Source organism: Hemibagrus wyckioides, linkage group LG13 (genome assembly GCF_019097595.1).
Source record: "Hemibagrus wyckioides isolate EC202008001 linkage group LG13, SWU_Hwy_1.0, whole genome shotgun sequence".
Classification (NCBI taxonomy): Eukaryota; Metazoa; Chordata; class Actinopteri; order Siluriformes; family Bagridae; genus Hemibagrus; species Hemibagrus wyckioides.
Window position 1 is genome coordinate 14,071,463 of NC_080722.1, and position 23,538 is coordinate 14,095,000.

The following is a 23,538-nucleotide window of genomic DNA, read 5'->3' on the forward strand; positions in this document are numbered from 1 at the left end:
TGCATCACATCACAATAGACAGCTGCCATGAAAAAGCTAGACCATGTTTTAGAACTCATTTTTATTGGAATAAAAAAAAAAAGAAAAGTGCATGTTTTACCTAGTATACAGCCAAATGAATCCAGGCGGCTGTGTGTAAATGTATTTACATCTAGGCTACCAGCATACATGAATTTAAGCTCTAGTCTAGACTGTACCACATTGATAACTATATGAGGCTCTCTGCTTTCTTCTTTTATGCGCTGTATAAAACACATGCCTTTCCATAATGTACTCTTTATTGTTATAAAATACAAATTTTAAAATATTTTATAAAATATGGAATGCCTCAGTTTTCATATAAAAAATATTTAAATAGTTTGATTCAACATTGTCCAGTGGCATTGGTTGTTGGGTTAATGCAGGAGCCAGCAGGGTTGCCTCTGATAAGCTGCCTGTGGTAAGCAGTACTGTCACAGTCTTTCACTGGAGGAGAAGTGGGAATAGGAAATAGCAAGTGAGGGCTGAGGAGTAAAGAAAAAAAAAAGCCATTTCCCTTCCTGCTAAAAGCCATGGCCAAAGTAGACCTTGAAGCCTGCATAGGCTTTGCATAGTTCCGGGTTGTTATCATTGTCATGCTGTGTTTGTTCTCTTCGTTTCCAAACTAGTTTGTAGATTTCTTCTCCCAGTCCTGTGTAGAAATGGAGTGTTTGTGTTAAACAGGTCTGCTTTAACTAAAGTCAAATATTAACAGCATGCAAAGCCAAAATGCATGGGACAGGGGGAAAATATATACAGCTCACAATTTCATTGTTTTATTAATATTATTTTTAAGACCCACTGGTGTTAGTGTATAGTAAAACTTGCCATGAGCATGTAGTGCACTATATTAGGAATAAGCTAGTAGTAATAGTTTTGGCTATGTGGGCCAGTATATGTTTCTAAAAAAAAAATCAATGTTAGTTAAGGAGTAGCATGTCAGTTTAATTCCTATATATTCCCATCTACATTTGGTGGATCATACTGGAATGACAGATCTGACAGATATGCAACAGTTCTGTTTCAGGAGATGATTTCAGTCTGCCAAATGTATAAATGCGAATACACCTGAAAACTTCAGCCCACAGACACCCCCCATACTGTGTCTTTCTTGACACCATGTCTGTGATACAGACTTTTTCACTTCCTGTTACCTTTGGAGGCTCAAGTATGTGAAAGTGATTTTAACTGTGCTGGAGTCGGAACATAGGTGTATATGTGTTTAAGAGAGACTCAACATTTTTTGCTTGAAAATGACAGTCTCAAAATCATGTTTTCTTACCTTAGCTTTCTGCAGTACATTTCCTTTGCTGGGGGCCATGATTGAAAGGGGCCTATTTTTCAGGGCTGTTGCTGAGTTAACAGGTGAGGACTCCCCGTTGTTGATGGGAGTGGAATGGGCAGGAGTGGTTATCTTGGGCTGAAAAATAGGGTCAATACATCAGTATCTGTAGAGAAAAGTGAGCAATTCCTGTGTGCAAAAAGTCCCTGTAAAATATATATATATATATTGCCCCATGTGCAAATAATCAGTATAGCAAATCTCCATAATTAGACCATGGTGAGCACACTGACCACTGGCAACTCCAGTAGGCTGCTGTCCACTGTGGTGCCCAGAGTAAAGGGTCCAGCCTCCACCTTCTTCAAGCGCTCCTTTACCTCCACCAGACTAAGCTCCACCTCCACTCTCCTTTGCTCCACCTCCCGACACACCTCGTCCTTCTGCTTCAGAACTGCCTCCAGAGTAGCTTTTTTAGAAGGATCTGTACAAAGCAATTAAATAGGACAAAAATAAAAATGGCAAAAATTACTCATTGATATAATCACTCAGTGATATAATGTCAGAATTTTAGAATCAATTTTAAATTACACATACTCGCATTCTGCTGTCATTTAATATTGAGATGTTAAAGACGACATTTTTACACTAGGGGGAGCTGATGTACCTTGACATGAACTTAGCTCCTCTTTCACTTCCCGTCTCTCCTTCCTCAGTGAGGCTAGAGTGGTCTTGACCTCCTCCCTCTCTCGCTCCAGCCGGTCCTTCTCATCAGTGAAGCGCCGCACGTCAGCCTCTGTTCGGTTCTTCCCCAGCTTCACCTCAGTTGACCCCGAGTACACTACACAGAACAGAATGTGGAGGAGAGTTCAGCATTGTACAAGATCGGGTCATTTAGATAGTGAAAGCAAATTCTTGAAGCAAATGACCAAAAATAGTACAACAGCATAATATAACTTTGTATAAAACAAATGTTGGCCTGGGTTCTTACCTGCTACAGATGGCTTCAGTCTATCAAGGCCTTTATCAGCGCTTGCAGCCCTTACTCTTGAGGTTGGGGGACTTTGGGTTGTCTGTGAAGGTGTACGGAGCTGACAATGTAACTGGCTGTGAGGTAATGATGAGCCCTTCTTCTGGCCTTCCTTAATCGGGAAGCTGACTTGCTGAGACTGCGGTTGGTGTTGCTGGATCAGGGGTCGGGACTGAGGAGGAGGACTTGGGGAAGGGCTGTTGTCCACATCCAATCTTTTAGGAATGGGTGGAGGATCAGGATTTTCTTTGGGTATGGGTAACAAGGCCTCATACAAAGACTCTTCACATACATCTTTCTAAAAATGGGAGACATAAAGCTTTCAGAAATGCAGGCCAAGCCCACTGTGACACTTCATAATGAATAGATGAACAGTTCTATCTAAAACCAACTGTCTGAACCACAGAGCTTAACAATACCTTTAATTTATTTTTAAACAGATTACTGGGTCAGACCAGAGACAAGAAATGTGTGCTCTGTTAATCCTTACCTCACTGGCAGAGTCATGTTGCCTATTACTTGGAGTTGGGGCTGGACTGAGCTCTTTCTTTGGTGTAGGGGATGAATGGGGGGACACTTGGCTTGAATTTGTGTGGAGGAAGGAGCGCACAGGGATCAGATCCAGATATACCCTGTCCTTTCCGTCCTGTTCTGGATTTATCAACATCTCACTGTTGCCATCTTGACCCTCCTATATAGCAAGAACAGAGAAAAACAGAGAGAGCGCATCATGAAAACAACACTTCTTCAGTAGCATGGTTACACAGGTGCCAGAGGAGGGGCAGACATCTGACCAAGCTGTGAAGCTATGAGCTCAAACTGTGTCTGAGAGTTTTACACTTACTCTGATAGCATTCATGCGGACATAAAATTCATTTTTTTCATAAGATGTTTTACTTTAATAAGTTTTATACCTTTGGGAAAAATCTGTTTCATTTAATAGAAAACCCACAAGAGAGTTTCCATTTCAGAACAGATTCCAAGTGAAATCCCTAACAGGCTACAACTTAATCATTCACAGTCCCCCTATTACTTACCCTAAGTATAAAAACCTAGACACTTTACTGATCGTCTGAAAACAATAAAAGCACAGCCCTGACAAAACTGTCTCTGGCAGACACTTTTCTGCAATGCTGCTTAAGTGAAATAATTATCAAAATAGAGGACACTGATGACTGGTATCAGTATTGCTCACCTCCTGCTCATTCTCTGTGGAGGCCACATCATCGTACAAGTCATCAGGGTCATTGTTGTTTGTTGGAAGACTTTCGGTGTACATGTTTTGCTCTGAATATCTCCTCTGCATTAAGCTAAGGAACAGCCAAAAAGATCCACAATGAGCCACATGCTCACACACACAAATTCTTTGAATGCGTGCTGGCAAAAAAAAAATGTTACTCACTACATGGAGGTCTTGGCTGCATTAACTATACTGGATATTCTCTCAGAGTTTACATAGTCGTAGGTGAGGTCCTCTGGGTCAGTTTTGGTTCCTGTCTGTGAGAGTATGAGTCCCAGCCAATGGCCCATGTCAGCAGATGATTTAGCCTTGAAGATGTGACAGAAGAAAAATAATATAAACATACTGTACAGTATAAAATAATCATGTTATTCTTTACAGAAGCTTTAAAATGTTACTGTAGTCTTTTTCTTTTCTGAAAATGTAGACAGAAAGTAAATGCTGGAATGTGAGCAGGAAATCGGTTGTTTATCCGTCTACTCAGAGTATTTCATCACATCGTCTCAATAACCACATGTATATGGACATAAAAGGCAAAACATAATCAAAACACCCACATCAAGCTTTTTCAGTTTGTCTAAAAAATTTGAGTTAAATCTTAAGCAGGATAAAGAGTAGAGCACATCAGTTTGGAGCCTGGGTGAGAGACCAGCCCCATCAGTTCCCAAAAGCATTAGTAAATGTTAGCTTGCTGAACTTTATTGCAGCAATGTGAGGCTTCCTGATACGGAGCGTGGAAGCACTACACCATCAGTATGGCATGGCGATTGCTAATTTGTGGTTTCTGAAATGGACTACACCCTCTTTGCATTGCAAGGCATGGTAGCTGTGTGTGGTATTTGGGTAGGTGTGATAACTTGGGTGTAGGAGAGCATGGTAGAGATGTGAGGTCAGGGAAAATACAGGATGTTGTAAGCTTTTATTTACACTGCCATACTGTTGCACATTGTGATTGTTTTTAATGACCCAAGTAAGAGATTAAAGTCACCTCCAGGGTAGCAAGTTCCTCTCCTTCCAACTGTATACGAAATGAGTAGAGGTGTTCTGGGCTGGGGTCGGGGAGCACCATACACCCTTCCAGAGGAACAGGCTGCTGGGAAACCTTAGACTTTCCCTTATCCTGATAGAACCAAAGCTTCCCATTCTTTATCAGACACCAGCGTGTCCTCCACTGGCTGTTCACCAAAACATTCAGATAGCCTGTTACAAAGAAGAAGGTAGAGATGTTTATTTGTTAAGTGTTTTGCCCAGCTTTTAGAAATGATGGAATGATGATAGAACATCTACAGCACTAAACTACCTGATGTCTCCACACACTTCTCTGGACCATCTAAAGACGAAATCTTCTTTTTCCCAATGTTCATTAGATTACTCAGCTTCAGGCCAGGACCGGATTTCCTCTTAACTAAACAGAAATTAAATATTAGCATTTAATGAGAACAATAACCTAAACCCTGCATTTAGTATTTGAGGGAAAGAAGTCTTACCATCTTTAGTCTCAAGGTTCTCAACATGGCTGTCTGTGCTGCTGCCACTCTCTGAAGCCATGGAATATCTCTCACTAAGCTCAGTCTGTGGAGAGACAGTTAGCATGTTCACTATATTCTTCTTCATTTATACTATACTAATATATTCTCTACTTCAGCCAACCATTTAGTAAGTAATTTAAAACCCCAGATTTCTGGGACATATTGGTTGTCAGTGATAAATGGTTCCTCAAGTGTTCTTTGGGTGGTTAATGGTTATCCATAGAATTTTGCTTGGAAAACCTCCTTCATTCTTTGCATTCTTTTGCCCTAAAGCATTCACTGCACCTCAAAGTGAGTCCTAACTGTTTCTTGTTACCCACAATTTATAGAGCCAATTTGTGTTGAGTAGCTATCTTTAAAAACATGGCTATTTAGGCCTATATATCTATCCTGTAGCTCTTGATTAAGGTTCTTCGTATGATATTTGCTGCATCAATAAGTATAAATTGTATTTCTATATTTTCTACTTGGAACCTTTTCTGAAGTGTTTTTATGTAATGTTATATTGCAAGGGTGTGTACTGAAAATGTAACAAGAAAAATCAAATAACATTTAGCATGCTAGATGGAAATTCATTATTACAGTATATGTAAAACAGCTCATGATCGTCCATTATGTTCAGTGAATACCTTAGTATAGTTAAGTCTTGGTGAATCAAAGGCATCAGGGCCCTCAGCAGATTTGGGACTGATCTCTTGGATGACCTACAGTAAACAACAATACAATAAGTAACTCATGGCTTTACATTCTCAGTGAGAATGATTCTTTTCTCAAAGCTGAGAATATCTGCTGCCCTACCTTTAGCCACTGTTCAGCCTGCTCTTTGCTCTGCAGGCCCAGCACAATGGCCTCACCACCCTGAGGGATGATCTTCAGCTTGTGCTCTTTCCTCTTAGTCTGCTTTTCTTTGTAAATGACGCTACAGCCCAGCAGACTGACATCCAATAGGGGGGTCTGGTCTTTTGAGCTCTTGTAGCACTGTGTATACAAATAAACCATCACTATCTCTGATATTGAACTACATTAAGAAGTATAGGTGCATATCAGAAAAACTTTAGGAACTCATCACCAAGGTAACCTACAAGGAGACGGTGTTCTCGGATGACACACAGCTGTTTGGCCCACTGGCCCAGCCACTTCTTCCTCCAGAGGAAAGCACAAATCCTTGCATCCTTCATTAACTCAATAGATGCCTCTGTGGATGGCCACTGGTGCTGTGCTGCAGACTTTCCCTTCAGCACTTCCTCTTCATCATAGGACTCATAGGAGCTGCTCACTGCATCTCCATCATCTGAAGAAAGAAAGCTCAATTAAGTGGCCCAATGTGGATACAGCGCAAGTGTAAAAGAAGATGGGGCTGGGTGGAAGAGTCAGAGTCTTAAAGCTTAAGCATTTCTAAGCTGATTTTGTTTTTGGTTTTGGGTTTTTACTGGAAACACTGACACAGTCACGTTATGTTGATGCCTCTCAGCCTCTTAGGGCTTATCTTAAGCTTGTGTTACTGTCAGAGTTGCACATGTTCTCACTATGTCTGTGTGGGTTTCGTTCAGGTTCTTCAATTTCCTCCCACTTCCCAAAACTAAGCATGTATGTTGTTTGTTTAAATTACCCCTAGGTGTAAATGAGTGTGTAAATTTGTGCATGCATGGTGCCTTGTGATGAACTGGTGTGTTCCTAAACATTAATCATTGACCATGCAAACCAGTGGAGAGAACAGACTAGAGGAATAAATCCTTTGCTTTTCTCTTTCCAGCTAACCAGTTAGAATGATTTTGTAATACCGAATTTCCTTCTTCCTAAGAAGACATTCTCACAACTTAGAGCCGGTGAGCTCTATCTCTCCTCTCAATTTCCTTCCATGCTGAAGAACACAGCTGCTTGATAATGTGTCCAGACATTTGCTGAAGATGTAAATCATTCACTGGTCAGTGTGTGCTATCTACCCTAGCCCTGGCTTCAGCTGGCCCCCATTTTCTAGGCTCATGGTTAATGTTCTGTCACTGTATGTCCAGTGCCAGAAGACCCGCTGCAGAGAAACAAAGAGTATCACTGTTCTGTGCTCTTCAACCACAGGATCCTCTGTGTTGTGGTCATGTTCAGAGAAAAGAAACTATCCAGAAATCTGTAGCCCAAATTTGGGAATGGTAGCTCTTAATTACATTAAGTAAAATTTCATGGCAGCAGTACATGAGCTAAATCAGGACACTGAATGTACAGTGTGTTCCCAAAAAACAGGAATGGCTGCAAGGACTGCAAAAAGATGTTCATGTTATTTAAATATATTGTATTGTATTGTATTTATATTTATATTGTATGTAAATTTGTGAATTAATGTGAACATTATTAATGGAATTGAAAATATTTAATGTGAAATTAGTGGATTCAAAAAAGTATGGCCTAGTTTAATCAATCTTTGCAGTATATTAAATCTGCTAAACCCTAAAGGCTAAATCATATAATATGCTTCATGATGCATAAATAATTAATTAATAAATAAATTACCAATAGGTCAAATAAACCAACAGATTTTCAATCCTGTTTTAAAAATGACCTATAAGTAATACCTGCATACATACAGTATATTCCCAGCGTTCTCTGAAACACTGTTCTGGATCTACTGCCTCAGCTCTGTATGATCCTCAGGATTAACAGCAAGGAAGTGATGCACCATATTGTTTCTGGAGATCAGCAAGATATGGTGGTCTAAAACCTTTAGGGCTTTATGCTTCATAAAAAGCAATTTAAAGTGAATTTGAAACGTAATAGGCAGCCAGACAGAATAAAATGACTGGGATAAAATATTCTGACTTTATTTTCTTCGAAGAAAATAAACTTTAGAAACTTCTTACCATTGATGGTTGAATCATAGGGCTGCGCCTCCTCATAGTAACTCTCTGGAGAATCCATACATGCTGGTGCTGGAACTGGTGGAAGAGAAAATGGTTCCCTCCTTATTCCAGGCTAGAGAGAAAGAGGGGAAGAGAAATGGAAAGAAAATAGATCCTTGATAAATTGTATTATATACATGGTGCAAAAACCATGGCAACACCCTCCCTGTTTTTTTTTTTTTACTGAACCTGCCATATATGTTGCTGTTTAACATCTCACATGCAATAAGTCAGACTCAGGAGTGTTTACTTAAGCACCTGACTTTCGTCTCTGTCTTATAGGGGAATTCCTCCACCCTGAATCTGAGCTGGGAGTGACCTCAGCTTTGCTCACAGGAATTCCACACATGTTTGCCTGAAGAAGTAATGTTTTTAGCTGGGTGTAGATTGGCTGGTGGGTTTTCCGAATCTGTCAACTCAAAGCATCACTAAATTCCCACATCTGATACCTACATAGTCATTTCTGCACAAAGATTTAATGTCACGGTCTATTCACCAATCACACCCAGAGAAAATCACACCCAGAGTTCCAAATGGCCTGTGTACCATGATCTTAATATATGTTGATTTATGGTGAGATTATTATCACCCATTCAGTATTCTCCTCTATAGGAACTGGACACTTAGTTTCCAGTTTCATCCAACCAACAAAACAGACCAGAGAGCTGTCTCTGGGAGAAAAGCAAGCTATTTTGAAGCTGAAAAGGAGGGAAAATCTATCAAAGCTAATGCACAGGCTCTCCCAAGCAGGTCAGTGTAATTTCTGAGTTCATTATAGACTTAACACTAATTCCTTCCTGCCAAAGTCTTCAAATGTTTACTGATGAAGACCCAAGCACAAAGCTGACTGAAAGAAAAAAAACACTAACAATCAGATACCAAACGGGCAAAACAACAGCAGCTGATGACAGAAAATTTCCAGTATATCTGTCACTGACATCAGCAACCTTCACTGGTGGTTAAGGTATCATTATTTACCATCTTAAGAGGAGCAGAAAATAGATTTCAAACCACATGATGCAAATCACTCTTTAGCAGTAAGAATCAGAAGGCCAGACCGGAATTGTGATGGAAAGTGATGGAAAGGCAAAAGTGTGGAGAAACAAACAATCTGCTCATGATCCAAATCAAGCTCATTGGTCAAGCCATGGCGTCATGGCTAGGGCTTGCATGGCTGCTCCTGGAATGGGTTTAGTAATATACTATTGATAATGTATATTAACTCATGATGATAGCAGCAGAATGAGGCCCAGATAGAGATGCTGTCTGCCAATTTACAGAGAAATGCATGCAATCTAATTGGGAAAAGGTTCATCATACAGCAATGCAATGACCTAGGACACACAATGAAAGGACTTATTCAGGAACAAGAATGGAACGTTTTAGACTGGCCAAGTCAATCACCAGACCTTAACCCAATTGAACATGAATTTCACCTCCTGAAGAGGAGACTGAAGAGAGACAACCCCCCAACAAACAAGAACTGAAAGTACAATCCTGGAAGAGCATAATAAACACAAAAGAAGAAACAGTTTTGTGATGACAGTGTTATTTGCTTTAATTTATTTAAAGACTATCTGTTCTCATACTTTTGCTCATCTTAAAAAAGGTGCATATCTAGGTGTAAATAACTGGATATGTAAGCTGAAATTCTGATCTATTATCTCATTATCTCATCTCTTGATCACAAACTCAAATGTCTTCAATATACAGCAAAAATAATAGAAGTGGCTTTGCCATTCCAATACTTTCAGAGGGACTGTATATTTAAGTGCATGGTCTAACTGGTAGGAAACGTGTGTCTTTTGAAAAAAGGACTGTGGAGTGCTCATAAACAATTAGGCCCTGGGAACTAGAAGTTTGCTGTTTTATAGGAATCAGCAAAATATTCGGCAGTAAAGAGGCAGATATAAACAGTAAAAGAGAACATTATGAGTGGATGAGAACAGGAGCATACACCTCAGAAATATCTTGAAGAAACTAAATGGAAACTCTTTTTCGTACCACTGTAATAATACCATGCCCAACCAACTGTCTCCTGACAGTCTATCAAGGAAATACACTGGAATGTATGAAAAAAGAAGCGTTGGAGTGTCAGTGCATCTGCCATTGATTAAGATGATAGAAAGGCCATTACTTCCTCCCTCTCAAACTCAGTATCCCTGCTGCTTCAAGCACAGCCAAAGATCAGGACTAAGGGCCCGAGGACCAGTCCAACTGATCCACCAAAGCAACATGATCACTCCTGCTTATGCAATTGGAGATAAGTGTGTTTGACGTGTTAGCACATTCACCCTCACAGTGCTGTGTACTGAACCCCATAGAAACTTCAACTTGAGCCTACTCCCCTCATTTTTGTTGAAATAATCAAGTCCCCCATTCTCATTACCATGGGAACACAGTCTGAGTAAGTAAGTAAATCAAGAGTCAGACATAAATAAGGAGAGAAAGCCAGGCTTTGGGAAAGAGGGAAAGGACAAGTGGGAAAGAGACCAAACAAACACCCAAAACATGGAAAATCCCTGGTTCTGGTGCCAAGAATCTAGCACAGTGAAAAAGTTGAGTGGGCCCTAAAACTGTTTGGGAAAAGAGGGTAGCAGATAAAACAATTAGCACTGGTAACAGATATATTAGGTATATAGTCTCTGAACAGCTGTCATCACTTTCTGTCTGATCCTCCTTAGAAGTCACTTTTGACCTAACAGAAACTCTGTACTTTATTAGTCATCTGATCTTCCTTTAAACTCTCTTTGACCGGTTAAAGACACTGTAATAAATTCTTTGTTTGCTCAGTCACTTCTTTCTTATGTAGTCCAGGTTTATAGTTACAGCTATATTCTTTCATAATCTCTTGTGATCATACTAGAATTGAGATATACCATACTAGAAATACCTTTCAATTACTATAATTTAATAAGACAGTATTGGTGGGTTTCATTTTTGTGACCTATTTAGGTTCATATTGTCTACTCTATATTAAACAGTCTCTGTTGTTTGGAAACCACACTCCCTGTCCTATTTTATGTCAAAGACCAGCCCTTCTGCTATCTTTAGGATGGCTCTATTTTGAGTAACAGCAAAGCAGGGCAGAGTAACTGACGCTACAGTGCTACTGAAACACTCCTGTTTAGTGTTAACTCTGGACTAAAACTCTAATTTGGACTTAGTTTAAAGCCTGCAGAGTGGATTAAATACTAGGTAAGGAGAGACAAGTTGGAGGAGTTATGGAGCCTCCCATAAGTCCAGGGCTGGACACAATTATTGTGTCCCAGTCTGAAGCTTCTGACATGGCGGATGGACAGATTTTGACACACTCTTTGATAGTGCAATTGGATGGAAGTGTTTTCACTGTGGAAAGGGAATTGCTGGCTATGAATTCGGAGTACTTTCGTGCGCTTTTTCGTTCTGGGATGAGGGAAAGCCATCAAAACAAGCTCTATTTGCAGGGAGGCCTAAGAGCAAGGGGTTTCCTCATAGCTCTGGCTGTTGCAAGGGGTGAGCACCCAAGTATCAGGGACCCTGATGAGATTGTGGAAGCTGTGGAGTGTGCTGCCTTCCTTCAAGTAGACACTTTGATGCAGTATCTTATAGACATCATAGATACAGACAACTGCTTCCTCCTGTACCACACAGCAGCCGTGTTTGGCCTGCTGAGAGTGTTTCACAGTGCAGCAGTATTTATCCGTGATTCCTACCGGGATCTGAATGAAGCAGCACAGCTTCTGCCAGAGGAGATGATTCACTATGTGGAGTCTGTCACACCTGCTTCTTTCATTGCTGTGGGAACACATTCACCCTCAATGAAAATGCTGCAGGACTCCTCCAGGACCGTGTGGTACCTAAAAGAGGAGCAAGGAGAGTGGAAGTACCTGACTGACCTTCCAGTAGAGGCCAGCACCTCCATGGCAGGGATAGCTGTGGTGGAGAACCGGCTATATGTGGTGGGAGGTGTGCGAGGGGTCAGCATGGAGACGGTGGACTTCAGTTACTGTTACGACACAGAGAGCAACTCTTGGAGTGTGTTTGATGGACCTCAGCAGCCTAGATACAACTTCACACTTGTAGGTCATGAGGGACACTTGTATGCCTTTGGTGGTGAATATGAGAAGAGAATAATGTCTTCTGCAGAGGTGTGTGATGTTTCAACGCGCAAGTGGACTTTTGTGAAAAATGCCCCATGTCCTGTGGCAGGAGCTGCAAGCACTGTGGCCCGAAGGAGGATCTTTGTGTGTTTCTGGAAGCCGCCGAATACTACAGATATCTATGAATATATACCAAACAAGGATGACTGGATCCTGACTACAACGATGATACATTATCAGAGTTATGGCCACTGCATGGTGGCACATGGTGACAAACTGTATGTGATGAGAAATGGTCCTTGTGATGACTTCTTACGCTGCCTAATGGACTGCTACAACATTACCACAGGCCAGTGGACATCCATGCCAGGGCATTATATCAACAGTCGTGGAGCCCTGTTTACGGCTATGGTGAGAGGGGACTCGGTGTTCACAGTGAACCGCAATCTGACACTGGAATACCTGATTTGTGGTGCTAACTGGAAACCACACAGACAGATGCTGGGTTTTCCAAAAAGTGGATCACTCTGGACATGCATGCTCAGACTTCCAGCGACTGAAAATAAAGAGGAAGTAAATACTGGAGCTGAACCACTGGAGACTGCTTCTGATGATCAAAACAAGGACGACAATGTGTAACATGTGTAACGTGGCACAATGTAAGATCCTTGTAAAGCAAATATTTGGTTTGCTAATTTATTGGTGTTGTAATATATATATTGAGAATACTGTGACTGCAACGGACAGGGCCACAACATATTCAATATTCAAGCCACTCTGGATATATCAAGTGGACCTACAACAGGGAAACTGTTCAAGGTGTTCTAGGGAAAATCTCTTCCTTTCTACCACTACCTCACTTATTCACATGAACAGCACATGCGCTCCAGCAGTGGTTTTCAAATAGCTGATGCAGGTGTTGTTAATCATTGGCAGCACCCTGTGGATCTGTAGATGGATCTGGAGTTCAAAGACTTCTCACTTGGCTCCACTAATTCTCTCCATCCTCCTGTATGTCTGTGAGCCTGACTACAGCAACCCACAGAACAACAGACACTTAAACAACACCCTCTTTTAATTTTACACTTAGGACGGGGATTAACAACTTAACACTGAACGTGATTACAGCAAAACTAGAATTTATTAGTGAGAAATAGAGAATAATGGAAATTTACAGTCATTTACACATGTTTGTGTAGATACATGGGCGGGTCTCTTTTTAAACTGAGATTGAGAATGAAAATGATTTAACTTCACAGGTTCAAACACACATTGAATAAACAGCAGATAACACTAGTAGAAGTCACTATTATATACAATAAAATATGACTATGAAACATTAACATGCAATATACTGTATGACCCTTCCAAAGCCTGTATAGTCTAATAAAGTTATTGTTTAGGTTGCTTTAAAATGTCTGTTAAACTGTTATAGAAAGGGAGTTTCATATTCATTTCATATAAATAACATTTGCTTTTCTCATCTTAAAATGCAAGTAAATTAAACATCCATACTCATACTCCATCAAGCCCGGGCTGAAACTGAATCTAGGGTAACTTTTTGTTATAATAATCATATGTTCTAATTATTGAGTGATTTGCCTGCAGTTACAAAGATCACTTACTGTTCTGGGTGGAGGAAGCTCTGGAAGACTTTTCTGTGGTGCACAGACATGCTTTCCCATACTTTCACTGGCCTCTGTTTCTGCTCGATGATCTGATATCATACAGGATCAGAGGAGAAAAGGAGAAAAGTCAATGCCTTGGGAGAATATTTCCAATGTAACGCAATACATAACACCATACATACACATAGTATATATACATAGTGAATCTGCTTTAACACACAGAGCGAGATGAATGCTCCATTTGTTTTGTTAAGCCGTTTGTATGGGTTATTAGTTCATGTTTAGTAATTAAGGTGGCCTGTGGCAATATTTTAAGAGCCAATAGCCAAACTCAAGCACTTCCTATCAGACATTCCTCTGACTTCCTCTTCAAATGCTAACATCTGGGTTGCTGTAAGATGAACATTAAACTTTCACAGGAAAAGTCTAAGAGTCAGCAAAGATAATGGGCAGGCATGAGTTTCTCAGCTTCACTTCTACTCCTTAATATCTCTTGCGTTTCTGTGTAACCTCAAATGTGTCGCTTTAACGGACTTCACATATCACAGCGTACCTGATTTATAAGCAGGGTAAGAAAACATAAGAGAAGCTACAGAATGTGAAAACCAGCAAACATCAGATACCTTTTCATTGTTCTGAACCACAAAAGCCTTTTCTCTTGAATCTATATTGACAAGGGCTGGTTTTCTAAGCAATTACATCTTCTGATCACATCGAACATGTATACATCTTGTGGTTTAGACAGCTGTAACGTGAAGGCTGAGCCTAGTTTTCTGCATGTTGCATTCTTCAGTGAAGTCTAAACAAAGCAGCCAGGCCTCAGATGGGGGTCTGGCTGTGAAAGACTGAGTGGATTTATTAAGAAACAGACAGGAAATCGTGGTGGAGGAGGACGCTGACACTTACACTGCAATGTATCACCTCGCTGAGAATTAGGCCAGCATTTTAGCAGGGCTATTTACCAACAGAGATCACTGATAATAATGCTTGTTTCACGGTTGGAAAAAATGCTTGAGAAACTGACTCATGACTCGATTTTCTCAACGACATGTACTGAAACTGCAAGTATATATATTTTTTTCTACTGTAAAGTAAAGGGATCTAAATCATACACTCACCTTTGTCTGTTTTGTCTTTGTTCTGTCCAATGACAAGGACTTTGTTCATATAGATATACTCTTCATCCCCACCTTAAAGACAGCAGGAAGAAAGAGTCTTTAAGAATACTTTAAGAATAAATGACATAAATTTGACGCTACCAGGTATTCATGATGATACTACAATTATACACACTCCTCTATCACTCCTTCTTTCTATTCTTAAAATCTCTGACATACACAGAATCTTTCTAGCATACAGTATAATTTAGTCAGAGTGAGAAAGGGACAGTGTTCTGTGCTGTGTGTGCATCGGAGTGCAACACTTAGGCCTCCATCCACTACACACAATAAAGGCCTGTGGCAGACACATGGGGGTCATATTCAATTATAATAATAAAAAAAAAATTCCTACTACATCCACATTGCATGAATACATTATTAAAATATTCCCCAGGAATGTAGTATTTGCATTTCGTTTTCATTTCATTTGTCAAACTTCACAGAGGAAAAAGAGGAATTAAAAACTTACAGTTTGCAATAAGAGGCAACATGGTGCACCCTGCTTTCATAAGTTCATGAACAGAGTAATAACTCTTGCTCCCAGCTTAAAATTTGTTTTACTGTTGAAGACAGATTGGGATTTGGAGGATGGAAATGAAAGCTATTTATAAGCTGCTACTCAAAGGAAGTGAGTGTCCCTGGAGGATAAAAGCAGCCTTGGAAAATGATACAGTTTAGAGCCAAAGGAGGAAATAGAGAAGCCCGAGACCAGAATACAAAAACTGACTGCCATGTGTACACACAAAAATAAACCCCACAAACAACAAATGGTTTACTTTCTGTAGTAAAGAACTGCCGGATTCTCCACTAGACAGGCTAACATTTCCTAACCCTTCCTCCCTGTACACACAACAACAAAGGGCATGAAGAAAGAAGTATATTTGGTGTACAATCACGGAGAACATAGGTCTACATATGTTGTGTGCTGGTATGACGTACAGTTTGAAGATGTGTATGAGTGCAGCAGGTCTGTAAGCAGGCTCTTCTGCACAGTTGCATTTCCACTCAGGTTCTCTCCATCCAGGAGCTTCAGGAAACGCTGCAGCTCTTTCAATAGCTGCTCCAACACTGCAATGGCATACATATACATGACAGTCAGAACAGATACTCACCTTAGGGTACAGCACACTGGATAATGCAATGAGAATAATTTCTAAGTTTTGTTGTGAAATATCTTTATAGTTGATAGTACACAGTGGTTTACACTGAGGAAAGTAGTCAGACTCCTCTAGGTTTTGTGCATTTTTGTTATAGATTTAAATTAAAATGAATTAAACTGGCTTTCAGGCCATCAATCTGCACACAATAACCTTAATTGACAACGACAGCAGTAAATTGTCGGGTTTTGATCACCGTTAAACATTCTCTCACCATATACTATATATCATTTCATAGATCCAGATCATAGAACCATCCAGTTTGTCTAAGATGTCATGTGCTAGTGAATGATACTTTGTGCTTTTGTCTCTTGCATGTTTTTATCTCCATGTCATTACAGAGGCTTGCTTTCATTTGGCATCATATCACATGCCCAGAGGCTTTTGAATTTTGTTGTTCTTGCTTGTCTTACGTCTCCTTGAAGCTGAGGGGGGTGTAGACTGGGGGTGAATGATAGCTCAGGGGTCATGGAGGGGGAAAAAGGTGTGGTGAAAGAGACTGCTTTGTCACCCAGTCTGATTTCAGCCCCCACACATCCTCCAGGGGTCAGAGCTGAACTGGCCCACGCGCCCCAGACTCTAAGCGTACTCTTTGTGCCTCTTTCTCTGTCATGAATAAGTCGGTTTCATGTCTGAACTCAATGTATTCTAGAATAGAATTAGAGGGAAGTGGGCCATGTTGTAATGGGGGTAAAATCAGACTCATGAAAACATTGAGGAAAGCAGTGAAACAACTGGAGATTGACAAATGAATCTCTGACATACAATCTGTACATACTCAAAATAGAGCAGATAATATTTGCCTCCTTTCTGCCAAATATCAGTCGATGAATTTCTAATAGTATCTTTCACAGCCTTGTAAATAATTCATGTTTGCTAGCCACTCCCAGCTCGCTGCCTGTTCCCTGCTGATAATCAAAACCTTTTAGAGAATCACACAAGGCACTTCAAAGAGCTCTGAATTGAAACTTTTCTGCAGTGTAAGGATAGGAAACTGGAGAAGCTTTGCCCTTAGGACAGCAGAGACCAGTTTTCACTGAGCTCCACTAAAACTTGTCTTACTGCTGAGTCAGCTTACAACATAAACTACTACATGTCATTACTTTATATGATGCCATTTGGCTCACAAAGGCCTACAGAGTCATTTAAAGCAACACCATGTTTGTGTATTCTGGGTCCTTGCAACCCTTGCAGTCCTAACCCTTGCAAATGCTGCATGATGATTCAATTGCCGTTTCAAAACTGCTGACAGGTATAATAATATCTCTAATGCAAAAACCCTGGGACTAAAAACAATGTTTGCTTTAAAATACAGAGTCATTAAAGAACTCTGGAATAACTTAATTACAGTTAATCAAGCCAAAAGATGTTCTTTAAGTTACTGAGGACCCCATCAGACTCCACAGCATAACCCACAACAAGAAACCTGTTAAAAAGGTAAGATTTATGCAGAAAGGTTGATTGGTTTTGTCTGAACAGCAAAACAAATTTCCTGAATTTGTTAAGCATGGTTGTTACGCATGGCATGCAAAGGTTTTCACACATGCAACCAGTGTGTGGTGGTGAGTGTATTACACTAGAACCATGTACCTACAATACATTCTTAAACTTTGACTTGTCCAGGTTTGCATTACATAAAAGATCTGAGATCCACATGAAACGCTTCTGATCCTTGACGACTTCCATTGTGTTGTAACCAGAGCTTTCTTCTCCCAACATTATTCCTGCCATGTGTTTTCAGACTGGACTTTGATGATCTTCTCCAAAGAGTTCCTGGGAATGTGGAGTCAGCTGACTTTAGACCAGATTGAGATGAGTTTCTATGGCTTATGTCTTGGCTGAACATCAGCTCCCAGTCCTTCAGCTCAACATGAAACTACAAGATCAGACTCCTGCTTGTGTTTTCCACTTCCTCAAAGTAATGAAACCTGTACTGCATGAGCGCCATACTTTCCCACAGCCCTTCACCTATTACCTGTATACACAGGATTTCTATCTAGCTGCACGCTGTATTTAAAAGGTGAAAAAGCATTTATTCATGTAACTTAAGTAATTGCTTTTCAAGAGTTTCAGTGTGGTTCCTATCTACCTATGCTTTAGTGTTAAGGGGATTTCCCTTTAAACAAACTGCAGTACTTCCTCATTCTCAGTGAAGATAAATTCCAGATAAGGTATAAAAGAAAAAGAAAGTTTTTCTTCATTTCATGCCAAGTTCACGGCTCCAGCGTGATTGTTTTGCTGCTGGAATTAATTTTTTTCTTTTTGTCTGTCATTTTATAATCTTGCATGTATTAAATATCATATAAGCACCCAAGCATTTTTAACACTTTCAAAACACTATTTGCAGTGAGAAAATTCCTCAAATGGTTTGAATAAATTAAACTGATTGGGATTTAAAGTTTCCTGGCCATATTGATTATTTAGCTGATTGTTTTTCACTTGTATCCAATTATTAAGAGTAGAATGCTGCTAGACATTGCATATCAGCTATTTGATTCCATAGTTGAAGCTATGGTCGCAGTGTTCAACGCTCTTCACACCCACAACACAAAAACCGGACATGTCAGTACACAGCTAACAAAAAACATATCATAGCGGTCATAGAAATTTTAAACTTACATGTAGACCTTAAATTCCATTCCCTAACCACAACACACTGACATCTAATCAATTAAACAGCTTAATTTGTCTATCTGTACATTATATGGATCCATGTTCATGTTATCTGAGTTAATCTTAAGTAGATTAGATTAGAGGTCAGTTTAAATTACTTGTGAAAAGATAACCAACGTTTAACAAACGTCTGAGCCCTTTTTGTAAACTTTGTCGCTAATTATGAAAGTACAAAGATGTCTGAGTGTCCACGGATGATGGATAATCTGTCAATGCTTAGAGTATTTCACCTCCCAGTAAACATTATAAAAAGACTGATTACCAGAAACTGTAACAGAAAGTAACACTGAGTAAAGATGACAAGGATTAATTATGAGTCAAGGTAAAGTTTATACAAGTCCTCAGAGACACACCTTGTGGCAGAAGAACTGGAACAATGATTTGTCATTCAGATTGTTTCATGGCAGACACTGTACAGCCAGCTACATGAGAAATATTTAGTGCCTGTGCTGTGAACTTGGATTGTGCTGTCACAGTCTAGCTCTCTGGCTCCAGTCTCCATAGGGTCAGTTTGTTTATGTTAAGCAATCGGAATTAAACCACTTACTAAAGAAAATCAGATTTCACTGAAAACTGCAACACAAACGCAATTTCCCACAATTACGCCTTATCAAATGTAGCCATAATATTCTTTTTGGCCAGAATCTGTATAATGGTGGGTGTTACTGCCAAATACATCAGCAGTTTAGTTCATCCATAGAGCAACATCTTCAGTACGGCCTGCCAAAACACACACAAGAGCTATACAACATCCTAACACTAAAACAGACTAATTTCACCTATGGGGCTTCCATTCTTGTTAGCATTATCTAAAAATGTCTGAATGCTTTACGGTGTAATTGATGTCATAAAACAGCCTAGACCACATGTTTCTCCATTTAGTTGAGAAATCAGTATGTTCTTTATTGAAATATGTCTAAGACAGAAATATAAGTTAGTCTCTTGGGGTAAAAGGATATCTTGCCAGTTCTGATTAAACTTTTCAGTATACTTTTGTGTATTTATGTACTGCCGAGCAGCAGCAGAAAACACCCTATAAAGTAACTGAAGAAGTCTGATACACTGGCATGAGGGACCTCTTTAACAAAATCTTATAAAGTGCTGATATGCTCTTTCCCATCAGTCACTCAACTTCTGTAAATAAACAATACATGTGCATTAAGAAAAGTTTAAACTCTCTTAAATATTCCTTTGTTCACCCTAACGAGATATGGTCTATTGTTATGGAACTGCACCCTTCATTAACAAAATGTGTGTGCTTTTCCCGCTATTAGAGAACGTGTTGTCAGAGCATGAGGTCAACGCAGGTCGGTAGCATTGCCGCTTTGGTTTATGCTGGTCAGTGACATGAGTTCTGGCTGTGCCGTGAGCTCAGGCCGTGCTCTCTGAACCTGCTCCAGCAGCGCTGCGCTGCCTACAGGGGAGCAAAACAGGAACAGATGCTGCAAAACGCCTCCTGCTCCAACAATAGCGACCTCACTCAACCTCTCCCTCTTCTCCTTTTGAACAAACACTCCATACACATAAAAGCCAGCGGCTAAATTAAACCACTGCATAGTCCTCTTCCGCTGAATCTTTTACAAACACCTCTCTAGATAGAAAGCATGCGTGCACGCTCAGCTCATGCCTCTTATATTACCGAAGCTTTAAAATCATTTTCCCCCTCAATACGCTGTAAGCTTGTATTACATTATCCATAGCAGCATTCGAAAAAGAAAAAAAAAAGAACTGCACATGCTTTTGACTGACCCTGATGATTACAGATGGTAATAACAGCAATCATGAAAGGAAGCTGAGATCATCTCTGTGAAATTTATTTACTAAATCTGCAGATAAGTAGGAAACATTGTTACCCAATACACCTCAGCCAGCATGCCTCTGTGTACATTATATGCACTGAGGCACCATGTTTAAGCTGGACAGAACATTCTCATGTTGCAATAATGATGAAAGTTCAAAAGGTTTTTGTTTTTTCTTAATTTTACACAGGAAACGCAGAAAGCCAGAGGCACAAATACCAACACTGTAAATTCTCACTCATCACATAGTCTCTAATAGAGATGTACACTGTGCCTTTTTTATAATCCTGCTTGCCAATTTATTATTTTCTATGATTGTACATACCCACGATTTTTTCGAACAGTTTCAGTTTGTTCTATTTCCCCAAAATAAATAAACCTGTATCCTGATTTACAGTACCATGGCCCTGTTACTATAGAAACACAGAACTCAGTGATGCATGCATATGATGCCTTCATGTAAATAAAAACCTCCCTAAGCTCTAAAGCATGTTATCGGATCAATACATTTGATGTATTCATGTATGCACATTGGAGACAAACCTACTACAACTGTGCAGTGCTATAACTGTATACATGTATTATAATACATACATTTACATACATATTGTACATATACAGTTCTCAAACCTCTAGCACTGCTCAATCATCTCTCAGGGAATCTACATAGCTGAGTCACTGGCTCTCTTCCAACAGCAGAGAAACCTCTTCTTTAAGTACTTAAAGTTAAAGTTTCTTAAAATTAACACTTAAAGAAAAAAAAGTGTCACTGTCTTGTCTGTTTTCATACTGGTCTAAACTCTCCTCTCTTAATCCCTGACCTAGTGAACGAGTAAGAGGATATACAACACTTCATTTAAATGTACTATAGCTGGAGACACAGTACAGTAACTGTAGGCCTAGTGCCATAACTCTAGATATAGTATTGTAACCATACACATAGTAATACAGCTAGAAATAGTACAGTAACTATAGGCATTTGTACTATAAACGTATACATAGTGCATTTATTTTTGTATTGATTTGTATTCTATTCATTTATGCAACTGTAGACATAATACTGCAGCTAAAATTGTACTACAATATCTGTAGACGTAGTACTTCGGTTGTAGACGGTACTATAATTCTAGGCATACTACTGCAGCTGTAGTCATAGTAGTGTAATCTATCACTGGGTGGTTTACTAACGCACCACACTATCATTTAAAGGTCTGCTGATTATATATGGGTTTGTGAGTGATTCCTGTGAGTGTATACTAACTGTTTCAGAATAAAGCCTTTATCACAGAAGATGTGAATGAACACAACAAAACAATAACTATCATTATATCCCCACGCATGCCAAATATTTTTGCCCCACAAACAATGCCACTGGTGCAGTCGTTACTCTAGACGAATCACAACTGACCCCTCTGTCAATGGGAGGCAGTGAAATAACCAAACCACCTCTTGTGCTCTCGGCCCTCTTGAAGCCTACAGTATGCATGTCAATGAGTTTAGGCGCAGCGCTACGTTCTTCTTCCCAAAGCCCTGATTCTTGTGTAGACTAATATTTACTAAAGAGAACAGAGTCTTTACACCCTTGAATCTCTTTGGAAGTCAGAATAATACAGACCCTTGAAGCTCCCTCAAAACTATCTGACTTAAGTCTGAACTCCAAGTCAAATGGAGCACATCTCCTGTTCCAGAACTTCAGTTTCATTCACATGTGCACCAGGTCAGTTATAAAGCTGACACACACTCCAAGCTCTGGCCAGAGCAGCAGGGTCCATGGGTGGAACAGGAAAAAATGGTATCAAGCAGAACCTCAGGGATGAGATCTGGTTGCCTGCACTGCTTTGAAGAGCAGAAAGAGGCGGAAATTGACGAAAGTGGCACGATAAAAACAAACACATCATGGATTAATTTAGAAACCTTTCAGAAAGCACCACACTGCATAATAGCGTGAGCTATACCTGCTACAGATCTAACTTGAAGGAGTGTTGTGTCTTTGAATAGTAGTGTAAAAGTAAGGTTATTCATATGGTTTCCTATATACATTTTAAATCTAAATAGACACGTTTCTGAGGTTTTACAACCATTTCGCTTTAAAAATACATAAACACTGTTCTTTATTTCTTGCTGCGATTTGGTGTTGGTTTATTGATTGTTTTTGGTTTGATTAGCATTAACTTATGCTGGTTCAACCAAGCTGGTGTCTGAGCATGCTACTGCTTAAATTCTCCCTGTATTTAAGTAAGCCTTCGATTATAAGAACAATAACTTTAATTGAAACCGAGTCTCAGAGTTTTTTTGCAATCTGCCATACATAGGATAGTTGTTCCTCTTAAAGCATTGTTTTAGGGTACTGAAACCTGCACAGATATTTACTAATCTGGTTCATGAACAGGTGAAGTCTATATTCTCATAGAATCTCAGTTGCATCTGTTCTGAAACCTTTAATTTTTCATTAATAAGTATCTTGCATGCACAACACTAAATATTACCTTTATGTACAAGAACTATTCTTTGCAGAGTGTGCCAGAGCTAACAGTAATCCATTCCCCTGTACATAAAAGCCAAACCCCCAAACTACAACCAAAGTTTGAAGACTACATTACAAAAATACTGCATTATTTTCATATGGGCTCCAAAATAAGACCATGAATTCACACCATGTGTATTCACACCAATTATATAATTCATCACCGTGTGAATCCTGGTGTAAATCCCATGTTTCATCATGGAAGATATTACACACTACTCCTCAAAACGCCACCCTTCCGTGCATCCTTCCCCTCCCTCTAGCTTCTCCTTCCCTCCCTCTCATTCTTATCTCACAAAAACAAAATTCACAAAGGCTGTCTAAGAGGCAGGGCCCCTGACCACAACAACTGCAGTGTTGTTCCAAACAGCACCCGACTTGTAAGAACAAGTCATAAAATAGCCAGGCTTTAACTGCTTATGACTTATGAATCATTCTTATGTGTTTAGGGCCCCTGAGCTTCTGGGACTGATACAGCTTGACCGACTTAGAAACAGAAACAGAATGTCAGCATGCCTGTTTCTGACAGCT

General features: G+C 39.8%; 2 protein-coding genes across 2 annotated transcripts in view; one reads left to right on the forward strand and one right to left on the reverse strand.

The window, feature by feature from the left end:
* Window positions 1-36: 36 nt before the first annotated feature.
* Window positions 37-23,538, reverse strand: part of afap1l2 (actin filament associated protein 1-like 2) — a 25,493-nt gene continuing 1,991 nt past the window's right edge. Inside the window, exons 2-19 of the mRNA XM_058406493.1 lie at window positions 15,794-15,922; window positions 14,813-14,884; window positions 13,692-13,783; window positions 7,946-8,057; window positions 6,179-6,387; window positions 5,895-6,074; window positions 5,726-5,800; window positions 5,055-5,139; window positions 4,868-4,972; window positions 4,556-4,767; window positions 3,730-3,875; window positions 3,523-3,637; window positions 2,818-3,018; window positions 2,289-2,625; window positions 1,965-2,138; window positions 1,594-1,781; window positions 1,301-1,438; window positions 37-670 (exon numbers count right to left, since the gene is read on the reverse strand). Of these exons, the coding sequence (XP_058262476.1) occupies window positions 644-670; window positions 1,301-1,438; window positions 1,594-1,781; window positions 1,965-2,138; window positions 2,289-2,625; window positions 2,818-3,018; window positions 3,523-3,637; window positions 3,730-3,875; window positions 4,556-4,767; window positions 4,868-4,972; window positions 5,055-5,139; window positions 5,726-5,800; window positions 5,895-6,074; window positions 6,179-6,387; window positions 7,946-8,057; window positions 13,692-13,783; window positions 14,813-14,884; window positions 15,794-15,922 (2,597 nt within the window). The 3' untranslated portion in view covers window positions 37-643. The remainder of the gene's footprint in view (window positions 671-1,300; window positions 1,439-1,593; window positions 1,782-1,964; window positions 2,139-2,288; window positions 2,626-2,817; window positions 3,019-3,522; window positions 3,638-3,729; window positions 3,876-4,555; window positions 4,768-4,867; window positions 4,973-5,054; window positions 5,140-5,725; window positions 5,801-5,894; window positions 6,075-6,178; window positions 6,388-7,945; window positions 8,058-13,691; window positions 13,784-14,812; window positions 14,885-15,793; window positions 15,923-23,538) is intronic.
* On the forward strand, window positions 11,121-12,891 carry LOC131363713 (kelch repeat and BTB domain-containing protein 13). Its single transcript, XM_058406529.1, has one exon. The coding sequence runs from the start codon at window positions 11,209-11,211 to the stop codon at window positions 12,703-12,705; it is 1,497 nt and encodes a 498-aa protein (XP_058262512.1). The 5' UTR covers window positions 11,121-11,208; the 3' UTR covers window positions 12,706-12,891.

Excerpts from the sequence above, each read along its gene's own strand:
- LOC131363713 (XM_058406529.1), top strand. The coding sequence starts at position 11,209 with ATGGAGCCTCCCATAAGTCCAGGGCTGGACACAATTATTGTGTCCCAG.